The following is a 15,000-nucleotide window of genomic DNA, read 5'->3' as shown; positions in this document are numbered from 1 at the left end:
TTGTAATTATAAGACACAAATGTAATACAGTTCACACATTCTGTGTGTGTGCACGTGTTTATGTGTCTTATAATTATTGATTATATAATTTACTGTGTCTTCTTCGAACTACAATCATAATTGACTTGTTTACCCATAATCCAATGTAATCAGTGTTCTTTCCATGTGATTAAAATTCCAGCACTCAGAATCACAACATCCAAATGTAGAGGTCGATTTGGACTAAATCACAGCACAGGACATGCACTGATTTTGGTCTATAAATATGTTTCCTGCTATTACATAAATTCACAAAGCACATTCACAGGCATGCGTTGGTCAAGTCTGCTCTCTACTGGCCATACGGTTATACTGCAATTAAAATGAGACAGAAATCAGTGCCCTGTTCTGGTTGTCATATTCCACTCACTCACTCACTCATTTTCTACCGCTTTATCCGAACTACCTCGGGTAGCGGGGAGCCTGTGCCTATCTCAGGCGTCATCGGGCATCGAGGCAGGACACACCCTGGACGGAGTCCCAACCCATCGCAGGGCGCACACACACACACAAACACACACTCTCATTCACTCACGCAATCACACACACTACGGACAATTTTCCAGAGATGCCAATCAACCTACCATGCATGTCTTTGGACCGGGGGAGGAAACCCCCGAGGCACGGGGAGAACATTGAAACTCCGCACACACAAGGCGGAGGCGGGAATCGAACCCGACCCTGGAGGTGTGAGGCGAACGTGCTACCCACTAAGCCACCTGTCATATTCCAAGCAAAACATAAGTCAATATTACTAGAGAAATTTATAGTTTTTCAATTTCAGCTACACATGAAGAAGGAGAGAGGAGAAAAAGACACTAAAATGGCTTGCTTTGGAAACCAAAGCTATAAGATAAGATTATATACACAGGGTAGGTAGATTAGTAGCCATTTAAACCCAAAGGACCTGAGTTAATAAAAATAACTGCGCTTGGCTCCATGTGGGTAAAAAGGGATCTGATAACATATGCTACCTATCCTAGCAATGTCTTAGATAATGAGTAAACCTCCCCAAAGGAACTGTCCCCACCCGAAGGGTACATCTGTCTGAATCCAATATTTGGCATACTGGCGAGCTTGGTAGGTAGTCCATAATAAAACATCTACAGGAGATGTCAGGTAGAACCTGACTGTGTCAAAGTTGAGTAGACAACACTAGGGAGTGCAGAGGAGTTGGGCCACCCCATAGGGAAAATATTTGGGGTAATTATGTCTGGATCTGCTGACATGTATCCTAAGGGATTAGAATTGAGTATGCTCTCTATCTCTGTGAGCAATATCTGGAAAAAATCCCCAGTCGTGGCTTGTAACCCTAGTACAACTTGATGGCATATAATTCCTGAAAGTTTTGCCTCAGTGGGCTCAGATTTGCCTCAGTGTAGAGCCCCCAATGTCTCTTAAAGGATGTAGAGCCCCCAATGTCTCTTAAAGGATGTAGAGCCCCCAATGTCTCTTAAAGGATGTAGAGCCCCCAATGTCTCTTAAAGGATGTAGAGCCACCAAGTTCTCTTAAAGGATGTAGAGCCCCCAAGTTCTCTTAAAGGATGTAGAGCCCCCAAGTTCTCTTAAAGGATGTAGAGCCCCCAAGTTCTCTTAAAGGATGTAGAGCCCCCAATGTCTCTTGAAGGATGTAGAGCCCCCAATGTCTCTTGAAGGATGTAGAGCCCCCAATGTCTCTTAAAGGATGTAGAGCCCCGATGTCTCTTAAAGGATGTAGAGCCCCCAATGTCCCCCATAAATACACACCATGACCAACCCCAAAATCCATGCCTTGATCTAATAATTCCTTGGGCTTGTCATTAAGAGCAATGAAATGTCACATGGTGATTTGAAAGAAATCCCTATCGAGTAGGTAGGAGATCACTATGCACACCCCAGATAGTAAGGCATTCCTACAAAATACCAAACTTCTTTTCCTGTTGACATCAAATGTTCACTATTTAGGAACAAAAACACTCCATGCCTGTGGAGTAAAACATCAGGTGGAATAAGCATTGTTGAGACAGTGGTAATACCTTGGGCTGCCACCTTTGGGAGCACAATTGTGTCAGTGATGACCAATAAATTCTCTAACTTATAGAATCTAATACCATTACTGTGTATCAGCAACGTTTATTCATATCCCAGGTTATTATGAGCCTGGGCTCAGAGCGCAGGGTCAGCCATAGTACAGTGCTGCTGGAGAAGGTGAGGTTAAAGGCCTTGCTCAGGGACCTAACGCTGATGTCTCAGCAGCTTGTGGGCTTGAACCCTGACCTTCTGATCAGTAACCCGAAGCCTTAACCAATGAACCATCACGTCCCCAAACCTCCACGTTCCTGTCAAAGACAGATTAATAATTTGATGACTGGATGCTAGGCTGAATGATTTCTGAATCCAATTCATTGTTCTGACACAACAATTCTCCCAAGAGAATCAGGTATTTTCCAATTCATTTAATGTGTGGTAACTTCTTTCAGACAGGATATGTTCATCAGACATAATACACTCAAGACCAAAGCTGTCTTTCCACACTTGTGGATCAAAGCAAGTTCAGCTGCCTGATAGTCTTGTGCTGGGGGATGTTTATTTTTATCTGATGTCTCATGCAGTGCCTTCCACAAGCTGACAAATGTTTTGGGGTTAAGTAGACAGATGAGGTTTTATCCCTGTCCAAATATACCAAAGAGATTTGATATGGTAGAAGATGATATATACCATGATATCAATACTACTACCACCACCTCCCTTTTCAGACTTTTTTGCTTTCCTCTAATGTTTCAGTAATAAGGCAAGGAAGTTCAGGAGGAGCTCAAAGGAAGGGCATGTCCTTCTTCCTCAGAAGGAGGAATATCAATGAACACCTGCAACTTGCAGATTCATTGATTCTCTACAGCCTTGCAGAAAGGGACAAGTCTGCAACAATAAAACAGTGCTAAACAAACGTATCCCTGTGATTAGCTAATAGAGAAACAAAGTGTGCAACTCTGTCTAGTCTTTCACTACAGCTAGGCCTCCAGACTGTGCAAGATGAAAAGGCTCTGTCGGGTGCTTAAGAGGGGGTAGTCTAACCCAATCAGAAGCACTAGGAAAGCATTGTGCAAAGACTGGCAATGTAGCTCACAAAGATGCCAATATTCTTTTTGTAATCAGACAAGTGAGTATGTGTGCTTTGCCAGACCCAGCTGTGCTTCTTTGAAAGCTCCATTGATAGAGAAGCATCTACTTGGTTGTGAAGCAGTGCAAATAGTAAGAAAAAAAATAAAACATGAAGTATTCTCGTCATGTACCCTGCCTCGCTGTTCGAAGAACCAGATCCCTGCTGGTTTACCTTAATCTAGACCATTTAGACCATTTTTAGGCCATTCTTAATACCAAACAATTTGAGAGGTAATGCCGTTGATAATATTTCTGATCTTTATGATCAGTACTTAGACTGTTTTACTCTCCTTCAAGAGACTGAATTAATATTATAGATTTCTTCTTCAAAATTATCAACGTACATACTGGGTCCCTTACCCACATGTTTCATTAAACAGATATTACATGTAGCTACTTAACCCATTCTAAAAAAATAATAAATTCTTCATTTAGCAATGGCTATGTGCCAAAATGTTTTAAGCTAGCAGTTATAAAAGCAGATTAAAAAACCAGACCTCGACCCATCCCAGATGACCAAATATAGGCCAATTTCAAACCTCCCCTTTATCTCCAAGAGCCTTGAAAAGGTTGTAGCTCAGCAGTTATGCTCAGACCTACATAGGAATAATATTCAGGAAATGTATCAGTCGGGATTTGGGCCTCATCGTAGCACAAAGACAGCGCTGGTTAACGTTGTAAATGACCTGCTACTGGCCTCTGATCAGGGTTGTGTCTCTTTGCTGATGTTGCTTGACCTGAGTGCAGCTTTTGATACCATTGACCATACTTTTTTACTTGATAGGCTAGAACATGTTAAAGGGGCCAGCACTTCCCTGGCTCATGTCTTATTTGATGGATCGCTATCAGTTTGTAGATCTAAATGATGACTACTTTAAACAAACTAAGGTAATGGTCAGTGTTCCACAAGGTTCTGCTTTAGGACCATTGCTTTTCTCCCTATATATGCTGCCCTTTGGTGCAGTTATTCATAAACATGCTATTAGCTTACACTGTTATGCTGATGACACGCATATGTACATGTTTCAGCTAAATCAGATGTGAGTCACCAGCTTAATAAGATTGAAGATTGTGTGAAAGACATTAGACAGGGGATGCTTACTAACTTCCTCCTGCTTAACTCTGACCAGACAGAAGTGCTTTTACTAGAACCACAGGAAGTCAGAAGTTAGCTTTCTGATTACAGAGTAATGCTGGATGTTTTTTCTATTACATCATGTGCAGCAGTAAAAGAACTTGGTGTGATTATTGATACTGGCCTCTCATTTGAAGCTCACAATATAGCTCGTAATATCACAATATTTCATCTAAGATAAGAAATATGATGTCATTACATGACACTAGTTTATGCATTTGTTACCTACTTGAGGTACTACCAAATAGCCTGCACCTTTTAATCGAGTTAGTCCAGTTAGTCCAGAACGCAGCAGCTCCCATTCAAATTGATTCATTTGCATTGATTATACATTACTATTACTAAGCTATAAAGCACACAGTACACACCACAGTACGTGAGAAATCTTTTGGTTTTTTATGATCCGTCATGTCTACTTCGATCAAAAGGTGCTATTTGGTAGTACCTGGAGTACAAAAGGCTACAGCAGGGGGCAGAATTTTTCCTTACAAAGCCCCACATTTATGAAATAGTCTTCCAATTAGTATTTGGGACTCAGACACTGTCTCAGTGTTAAGTCCAGGCTGACACCATACTTTAGCTTTTTATGAACAGCTTTTCTTAGGTAAAGGAGTACATCTGGAAGGTTCATGGGCAAAGAGTGTTTGGTGAACTGAGATGTTTGGATGCTGTCACCTTACCACTCTCGCAAATCGCTCAGGTTTGCATTTTGTGTAGTGGTGGGACGCTTTACATCCCAGGAAGCCCAGTGTTACCCTCTGGCTCTAGCTTTTAGATATGCTGTCATAGCTAGTCTTGCTGGAGTCCCTGTCTGTACTTTGCACATGATGTACATTGTCCATCACATGATTGCAATCATACTTAACATTTTTCTCCTCACTCTCTCACCCGGTGGTCACCCTGCCAGGGATAGATCTGCATGGTCAGCCAGTGACTCATGGGACTGCTGTGAATGGAACTTCCCGGTGACTGTCATGTCTTCTTTGAACCTTTGTTGTGTCAGTCAGCTGCATAGTCTGGTCTTTATCAACAATCATTTGAAGACTTTTTCAGGAAGGAATTAGTGTGGGGTCCATGGTCAGAGTTTGTACTGACCCATTAGTTCCTCAGGAGCTCTTTGTTGCACTATATTAATAACTGTTGTAGAAAGGACATTATTTACATTATTAAATACATTATTTTCTGCCCAGTGTCACCCAAATGAGGATGAGGTTCCCTTCTGAGCCCGGTTCCTCTCAAGGTTTCTTACTCATGTCATCTCAGGGAGTTTTTCCTCGCCGCCGTCGCCTCCGGCTTGCTCATTAGAGATAGATGTCAGAGATATATACAGTAGTAACTTCATTTTAAACTTTACATTTATTCATTCATATTTTTATTTATAATTCTTATTTTTCTTTTTTTCACGTGACTATACTTCTGTAAAGCTGTTGAACTGAATTCAGGAAGTGCTTTCCCCAAGCTCAAGGCAGGCTTTCACCACATGCTAGACAGCTCTATGAGGAATGGCCATTGTAGAGGAACAAGTCTTTTTAGCCAAATCCTGAATGAACTTCTTGTTGTTGACCTGTAAACTTTGACACATCCAGTCATTCTGTAAAGCTGTTGGAATGGTTTCATATGCAGTTTGAAGTGAGCTATCCAACATGCGACTGGATCTCCAGGGGAAGCAGTGTGAGGAGCAAATGTCACCACAAATCTGAATTTGGTTTCATCCATCCAAGTTCTTCACTTTAATCAGGTTGCTTATATTTCTGTGTGAGGACCTTCATCATACCTAGTGCTGTTGCTTTGTAGTTTCTCAGTAACATGATAAGCTGCTTTCTTATATTTAAGAAAGAAAAAGCGGAGAAGAAACTAGAGGCAGATGAGGTGATGTTTATGCTTGCAATAACTAGAAGGTATAAGTGATAAGAGAACCAATTAGTCTCAGTTCCAAAAGACTTAATTGGATGCTGGAAGAACACAACACGTTTACTTGTTTTTTAATGGGCTTAGTCTTTTGTAATTTGCAATCATTATCTTTATGTTTCCTTTGAGGCATGTAAAAATAAAGATAGCTTATATATTGGTTCTAGGATGCTCATCTCTCTCACTGTACTCAGACACCACCGATGCTAAACATCTGCCACCTTAAGTGTAAACTTTTGGCAGCAAACTACATGTTTTGACTGAGACGTGTAATTGAATTATTTAATTTGCATATACTGTTTGTAAATTTTATTACAGTCTCCCAGGGTTTACTGCTTTTTAATGAACCTTTTAATGAACGTTGATCATACTTAAATGTAATGAAGCTGAATATTTTATTTTTAAGAAGTCAAGTAATAGTAAACCAATTAAGTTTTAATTACGCTTTAAAATGTTACCATGAAGCATGTAGTCATGTAAGTTTACAATAGTACATTTGTTGCTTTCTACCTCTATTCAAACCAACTAGGGATAGTTGTTTGGGATATATAGTATTTTAAATGTTAAATGAATATTTTTTTAATTAATTTAAAACTTTGTAAATGTATGTATTCATTTATTTATTTTTATTCTTATTTTTATTATTTTTTCCGTCTGTTTTACACTTCTGTGAAGCTGCTTTGAGACAACGTGAATGCTTAAAAATGCTGCACAAATGAATTGAAACAGTTAAAATTATGACTTGTTCTTCATTAATAAATGAAACATTTACTTGCTATTTACGATAAGAGGAATAACACTTCAGGAAATGCTGTCACATTATATATATATATATATATATATATATATATATATATATATATATATATATATATATATATATATATATATATATTTATTTATTTATTTATTTAAGATCTTTCTACCACTCTAATATCACACTTGTTTGATTAGTGAAAGTGCTGATCCTACCTTAGTGATATGCGTAAGCGTGGTGTTTCTCTCATCGTCCGAGAGTGTGGCACTGCAGAAGCTCTCCATGGACTGTGAGTGAGACGAAATGGCCTGGCAAAGCTCCTCAAAGGAGTAGTCCCTGTCCCGGCACATCTTTATGTCATTGAGTAACTTTGACAATTCCCCTGTCACTGTTTCATCTGCACATAGTGGGAAAGAAACAGTTGTGAAAACAGATGGAGAGAAAGACATATGATTGGGGAGCAGATTTGTGATTATTGGGATTTGATACTAAGTTAATGAGGTGAAACCGGCACATCACAAACACAAATACAGGTCCCAATGAGCTTTAGTCCCTGCATCCCTTCAGTCTTACATCATTATGACAATCACTCATTTTCTCTGCTCTGGACAAAACAATGGAATACATTTGTATATAGTTTATATAAAGCATAGAAAAACTACAGACCACAAAAAGTTAATAAGTTGGTTCTGGTGTACCAGAATTTTCACATGATTTTTACACACAACTCCCTTAAAATTAAATTACATGCTTGATTTGTGTTTTACTGCTTTTACTGATTGGATAATTTCTAAGTCACACTTCACGTATTGATGAGGGGACGGGGCTTAGGAGAGGGGACTGATGACATGAAAGGAGAACTTGTAGTCAGCATTAGCACTTAGTTATATGAGAAGATACAAAAGTAATTCTGGATGACAAACAGTTGAGCTCTCCTGGATATTTTATCTTCCTCTTCCAAGGTAAAACGATCTGTTTCATGTGAGTTTAATCAATACGACATACCGAGTGAAGGGATGGTAATGTTAGGATACAGGTTGTGACCGTTAAAATGCTTTCACATGGTGCTTTCTTTGTCAGTCATATTTGAAATTTAGTTTGGAAGATAAATGGACTAATAATGGAACATTTCACACAGGAATTTGACAGTAAAGTGTTTAATGACAGGGAAGGACTTCATACCATAACCACATTATAATTTTTATATTCTTTTATATTTATGTGTATACTTTTTCTTTCTTTTTTACAATTTTATGCAATGATTATCTAGCTAGCTAGCGATACATATATGCATTCAAGTCATGTCAAGTCAACTATTTGTTTTAACTTTATTGATATGGACTGTGAATGAACTTTATGGAGCGAGCGAACACCACTTTTTTTGGTGTCACAAAATCTCTATTGATTTGCATTTCACTGTCAGTTGAATTGATGTTTTTAACTTTTTTTTTATTGTTTTTTTTTAATGTTTTGCCCATTATGGTTATTTTTATTCCATCCGTCTAAATTTGAATTGAAAGTCATTTAAGTTCAGAATACAATATAAGACATTTAGTCATTTCAGTAAACAAAACATTATTTGTTTTAATCTCCATTTCTCTGCCCTGATTTAATTTAGTGCAGTTATTGAAATAAATCACATTCTCAAACAATTTAATTAATAGTGTTTTAAGAGTTTAATAAGTAATTCAAAGCTGCATGACACCTGAGTTAGGCACCAGTTCTAATATCCTGACCCCGGGCTTCATCCACAGCTACATTATAATAGTAGTTGTGCTTCCTGACGGACTTGGCACCGGAACCCTGTGAAGGGCGTTACAACAAACTTTTAATTAAAAATCGATATTAATCACGATGATATTATGATACGAGTTTATCAGTGAACTAGAACAGTGAACTATTCCTGGGAAAATTACTTGTTTTTGCAATGTCTGAGCAAAAACTCTTGCCATTAGGAAGATTCCAGAGCATGGTGTGTTGTCATTGTGTCATTTCTATACATGTGTTTATATTCTTAATAACTGAAGAAGATTTTGGGGTTATTTATAATGCTGTGTTTACATCCCCGGCATTTGCATGGTAATGATATAAAATCTAATTAAAAGGGTTTGATAAAGGTGACATCTGTCAAGACTTGAACATTGCAGTTACAATCGATTACATTCACTTTATTGCCCTTTTCCCCCTTTAGCTTGCTCAGTAAACATCAGGTTCTGGAGAAGCTTCAAACGTGAGTGCTCAGCTGTGCCGACTTGCACCTTTTTGTGTACTGATGTGTGCTAACATCCTTTATGGTCTTTGCAAACTCTTTATGTTTGGCTGCAACTAACACTGTTAAGAAAATGCAGCTACAGCAATAGTTAAGGCACACGTTCAGCGTAATCCTGAGCCCAGGCATGCCACGCTCTAAACCCTATGCTGATGCACACCTATTATTCTGCAGACTTTTCCAAGCTGGAAGTTGTAAATCCTTGAAACAAATTACATCTGCCTCCAAGCCAGAGGGATCCAGCCTTACCCACAGAGATCTTCAGCTCTGATATGCAGCTGTTCCTGAACAATTCATATACAGTAATTACCCGGTTTTTACATCAGAGCTTGAATGAAATTCGGAAAGGATTAATGATCTCTAAAAGTTTTGATACTTCATGTACGATAATTTAAGCCATGATGTTTTTACATCCGTGTTATGAGCAAGGACAAGATTTATCTGCCATATAATACGAGTAAATCGTTTCTTTTGAGTTTTCTTGTTTCCTTGTTTTCTGACTTGTCCTACGTCTGATAGTAGATTATTCTGTTTTAAGGGATTTGACACAAATGGGAATAGTGCTTTTCATTCCTGTCATTATTACCTGCACAGTATGTTGGTGTAATGTGCACAAATGCACTTCACCACCATATCTTCACACACTGGAAGGAACATTATACAAACACACTACAGTACCGTGTCTCACCACTAGGTCCTGCTATTACATCTAATGTAATCCATCACTCTCACTCACTCACTCATTTTCTACCGCTTATCCGAACTACCTCGGGTCACGGGGAGCCTGTGCCTATCCCAGGCGTCATCGGGCATCAAGGCGGGATACACCCTGGACGGAGTGCCAACCCATCACAGGGTGCACACACACTCTCATTCATGTAACCCATCAGTGACGGAGAAACTGTCTCTCTCTTTCTATCTCTTTACACACACACACACACACACACACACACACACACACACACACACACACACACACACATGCAAACACACTTACTTTTGTATCTGAGTGACGGGGAGGCAGCAGGTGAGGGTATGGAGGTGCGAGGTGCAGGCACTGGACACTGGCGAATCGGCTCATCTTTGCTTTGTCCTTTGTGATTCTCTTCCATCATTATAAATTCTATAAAAAGACACAATCAGCTAATACAGTTAACAAACCACCAGCCGCTGTTAATGGTGCTCAACATAAACCAGATTTTGTAAACCAAATAACAAAAATGTTATGCGATAAATGCATTTTATGCTGTGCACGAACGAGGGACCCACGAAGAGGTCAGAGTTCAATGTGCTGATATGATCCTCTTTCCTCCTACAGGTTCATATTTATTTTCTTTACTCAAAACCTCTCATACTTGAGGTTACTTTACCGTCGTACGTAAAGAAGTAGGGACGATACTTCTATAATGGATATAATGGTCCATTAGTATATATTCCCTTATATTACATCCTTGAAGGTCACATAACCTGTTAAACATATCTAAACAGCCAGCATCATAAAGACTCAGGCACTGTCAAAGCACATGAGGGTTTGTTGAGTTCAGGATGGAGGCAAATGCAGGGCAAGACTAGAAATATAACACAAGTGGAGAAAATCATTTTCCGAAAATTGTAACTCTGAAGAAATATTTTAGTTTAGTTTGGCTTTTACAAACATTTACACAAGTTTTATTAATGTGTTTTGTTTGAGAACCCAATCATGAAAAGTCCAGGTGTGTGTGTGTGTGTGTGTGTGTGTGTGTGTGTGTGTGTGTGTGTGTGTGTGTGTGTGTGTGTGTGTGTGTGTGTGTGTGCGTGAGAAGGATTACCCTGTATGAGGGCAGTGATTTGTTGTGATTTCTGGGCTGGGTGTTCTTTTAGTATCTCTAGTGCAGTTTTCCCATGGCAATCTCGAATGTTCACATCAATCCCTAGGAGAGAGAGAGAGGGAGAGAGAGAGGGAGAGATACGGAGAGGGAAAAAGGAGAGAAATGCAGACAAGAAACACATGTCACTTCTCATCATGACCAAGAATTACACCAGTAAGTTGAGATACTGAATACTACTAATGATAGAATAAGTGTCACACAATGCGAATTTGAATATAATACAGTTAGTAATCCTGCAAAAAAACAAAAACATAGGACAGGAAGAATGATTCTCTGTGTGAGTGCAGTCAGTTAAATACCAGATAAAAAAGTACAACATCCCAAAGATTATTCACTATGCAGGAAGCTCTCGGTTCTCATACTTCCTATTCCACAGATGGCTCTGTGAGGGTAACTGCAAGGTCACATGCACACACACACACACACACACACACACACACACACACACACACGCACACAGACACGCGCACACACACACACACACACACACGCATACACAAGCACACACACACACTCACACAATCACGCGTGCACACACACACACACACACACACACACGCATACACAAGCACACACACACACACACACACACGCAAACACACACATGCGCACACACACGCAAACACACACACATACATCTGACTATTCTTCTGAGGACTTTTCATTGACAGAATTATTAATGCAGCTAATTAATTCTAGGCTGCACCTAAATCCAACCTTAACCAACAGGAATTTCCTCTTTTTTTTGCCGTTTTAAGTTCATCAAAGGACACATCAAAGTTTATTACACTGAATAAAGGAACAGAAAGGACTTACCTGAGTCAAGCAGAAGCCGAACTACATCCATCTTTCCATATAGAGCAGCCTCATGCAGCGCGCTGCCCTTCTCCGTCTGCCAGGAACACAGAGAGAGAGAGAGAGAGAGAGAGAGAGAGAGAGAGAGAGAGAGAGAGAGAGAGAGAGCGAACAAACTCAAGTCAATAACTCAAGCATACACACAGAAGTGAGGGACAGAAATTATGAACATGTGTGTATTAACAATCTACATCAGCATAATTATGCTGTCCTCTAGGACAGATTGTGGAGTAAATTAAACAACAGTAAGTTCGCCTTCCGGGAGATCATCATGCATTACACTCTTACGCATACACAAATCGTGGCAGGTAACGTGGTGTACACGAGACACGGAGAGTATCGGCTGAAATCAAACGAGAAGATAAAACGTCTAAGGACAGCAGACACGCTGAATGAAAAGACACAGAGAGAACTCCTAGTTTTTCCTGACAGAGAGCATGTTCTGTTAGCCGTCATTAAAACAAACACTGCCAACATGACTACATGATCACTCCTACACAGTATTTTGCTCCTGATTAGTGGCTCCACCTCAGGCTGAAGTGTTGAGCCAGCACAGCTTCAAGCTTATTTAATCAGAATTCCATTAAAATATTCGTTTCTATGATTTTTATCACTGTTCTACGGATCGTCATTATTGTCATTCATTCACATGAATCATCTCCTATCTTAGGTGCTGTTTACTGTCCTGACCCAACTACCAGCCAGCAGAATCCTGCGCTGTGTAAACACGTGAATACGGTGAGATTACAGTGAGTACTGAACATGCACTTACTGTACACTCTACACTCAGATCGTTAAACACTTTTATCTCTAGTTACATTTCTAATGCAGCTTCACTCAAGATAAATGTCTCAAAGAAATCTAGAGAAAGTCCACAAACTCACTCCTTGGTTGTGCTGAGACTAATCCTACTGTGTAGAATAGGAGTTCTTTCTTCCTGCCAGCTGGTCTATAGATGAATGAGAGTGTATGAAATGGGGAGCAGGAGCGTGTTCCTCAAGCTTTGGATGAGTTCTGAACACATCCCACAGCAGGACAGGAAGTACAACCCTCCCTCACTGAGGACCACTTCCTTTCCTGTTTCCCATGATGATTAGTTAACAATGTCAGCAAAGAAAAGAAACCACTTCACTCTCACTTAGCTTCCTGGAATTGAAGAGTCTTCCTCGTTTTCTTTCTGTCTCTCTATTGCCCTCTTTCTGTTTAGCGTACCAGTTGGTGTGTGAGCATTCAGTACAGTATAGTCCTGTATGCACCTGCTCTGTTTATCCAGTAAATAGTGTAATAATCACATAGACAAGCAAAGCAACAGCTATGGACCTCACCTAAAAATCAGCCATCTACAAGCAAATACCAATAGAGATGTGATGCGTTGGCAATTAATGCATTATTTTTGGTATTAATGCCTGGACAACACGGCAGGTCTCATGACGGTCAGGTTACAATTTTGCATGCATTTTGTCTGTGACTTTTGTCATTATATACTAAGATCACCATAGCCTGCAACACATTTACTGTGTTAGTCTTGTTTGGTTTATGCCCATGTGCTAATTTCCTGTCTGCGTGTTAGCCTCATGCTTATGTGTACTGCCTAGCCCTATGGTTTGGGTGCTACATTGGTTTTAATAAAGCCAACAACCTTCACTTCCCTCCATCTATAAGCTACATAATGTGTATAGCAAGGGAGAGCAAATGTGCCTTCATATCCATTAACAGAGAAAACGTGCATGGACGAAAGGGATTGTGGAACAAAAAAAAGGATTTCGTATGACTTATGTATGACAAATTTCATACATGAGTCTAAATATTAAAGGTATTAACACTGACACCACCCTGAACTTGACCTTATGAATTTATGATTTTGTAAGAGTGTGCGCCCGGTTGAATATAAAGTAATATGAATTATAAGTCGAGCATCACACCCTCATCCTATTTTTTCAGCCCATGCCATTTCTGTCTGAGGAAAGAGAAGATAGAATAAAGGCTTTTAAAAATTGAGCGTGAGGAGGAGAAGCCTGGTTTCAACCCTTGCATACGATCGCTTTCACACAGAGCCGATGGACTCTTAGAACATTAACTGCACTTCAAATCACAGAACACACACCCATACATTCACAAGTGAAAGAGTTTGCTGATGAATCGTATGAGTCAGTGATAAATAGCACCAATAGTAAGAACATACAGTACACAAATCCACACGTGTGTTGGCCCGTGGCCCTGCCAGAGGAACAGACTGCTCTCTCTCTCAGAGCCAGATTAATTATTCATCTCTCCCAGGGTAATAATCTTACCATGTCGCTCTCTCCATCAGTCTCATGCACTCATTCCATCCATTTCTCACACATCAAATGCCTCATTCTCTCTCTGGCAAACTCTCTTCATTCACACATTTATATTTACTGAAACAAATTACAGAGTGATGTCAAGGCAGAGGTTCAAAACCAGCAGAGTAATACTAGTCGACTTGCTGGAGACTCACAAGAGGCACAAAAGATAAAAGGGTGCCCACAGCCACCCCAGGCACGTCTGGGACATATAGAGGGCAAAACTAGCCATGTTGGAAGGAAAGGTATATTCTGTCAGCTCTTTCCACCAAGTGTGTTTTGCTGCTCTGTGATGCAGAAGTTTTTATAATGCATGTGGCTGCCTTCACGTATTGAGTATGACACACATGTTGTCCCTGGTTAAATGACAGGGAAGAGTCAGGTGACCAAATAAGTGGGAAAAATAAGAAAAAAACATTTTATTATATTATATTTCAACTTCTGAACAGATCTACTTCTCATATGTGCATATCTTCACAGTTAACATACTCGCACACACACACACACACACACACCTCTGTGTTGACGTCCATGCCAGCCTCTAGCAGCACCTGTACGGTGGCATGATGTCCATTGCGGGCGGCGAGGTGCAGAGGCGTGTGCTGGCGCGTGTTGAGGCTCATGAGGTTGGGATGAGCGTTAAGCAGCATGCGCACCACCTGTAGCCGTCCATAGAGTGCTGCCAGGTCCAGCGGTGTTTCACCACA

General features: G+C 40.0%; 1 protein-coding gene across 6 annotated transcripts in view; it reads right to left on the bottom strand.

The window, feature by feature from the left end:
* Positions 1-15,000, bottom strand: part of anks1b (ankyrin repeat and sterile alpha motif domain containing 1B) — a 184,653-nt gene that overhangs the window by 102,344 nt on the left and 67,309 nt on the right. For 5 of the 6 annotated variants that reach the window (XR_007144055.1, XR_007144056.1, XM_027164006.2 and 2 more), the window contains exons 4-8: positions 14,809-15,000; positions 11,931-12,006; positions 11,055-11,156; positions 10,244-10,369; positions 7,193-7,374 (exon numbers count right to left, since the gene is read on the bottom strand). The exon at positions 14,809-15,000 is cut by the window's right edge and continues 105 nt beyond it. Coding sequence is in view for 4 of the 6 variants with exons in the window: in XM_027164006.2 (XP_027019807.1) it covers positions 7,193-7,374; positions 10,244-10,369; positions 11,055-11,156; positions 11,931-12,006; positions 14,809-15,000 (678 nt within the window). In the remaining 2 variants the exon portion in view is untranslated. Of the gene's footprint in view, positions 1-7,192; positions 7,375-10,243; positions 10,370-11,054; positions 11,157-11,930; positions 12,007-12,853; positions 13,029-14,808 lie in introns of those variants that run through there. The other variant, XM_027164010.2, reaches the window with a different exon arrangement.

Source organism: Tachysurus fulvidraco, chromosome 10 (assembly GCF_022655615.1).
Source record: "Tachysurus fulvidraco isolate hzauxx_2018 chromosome 10, HZAU_PFXX_2.0, whole genome shotgun sequence".
NCBI classification, from domain to species: Eukaryota; Metazoa; Chordata; class Actinopteri; order Siluriformes; family Bagridae; genus Tachysurus; species Tachysurus fulvidraco.
The sequence above is the reverse complement of the archived record's forward strand: the minus strand, read 5'-3'. Positions and strand labels throughout refer to the sequence as shown.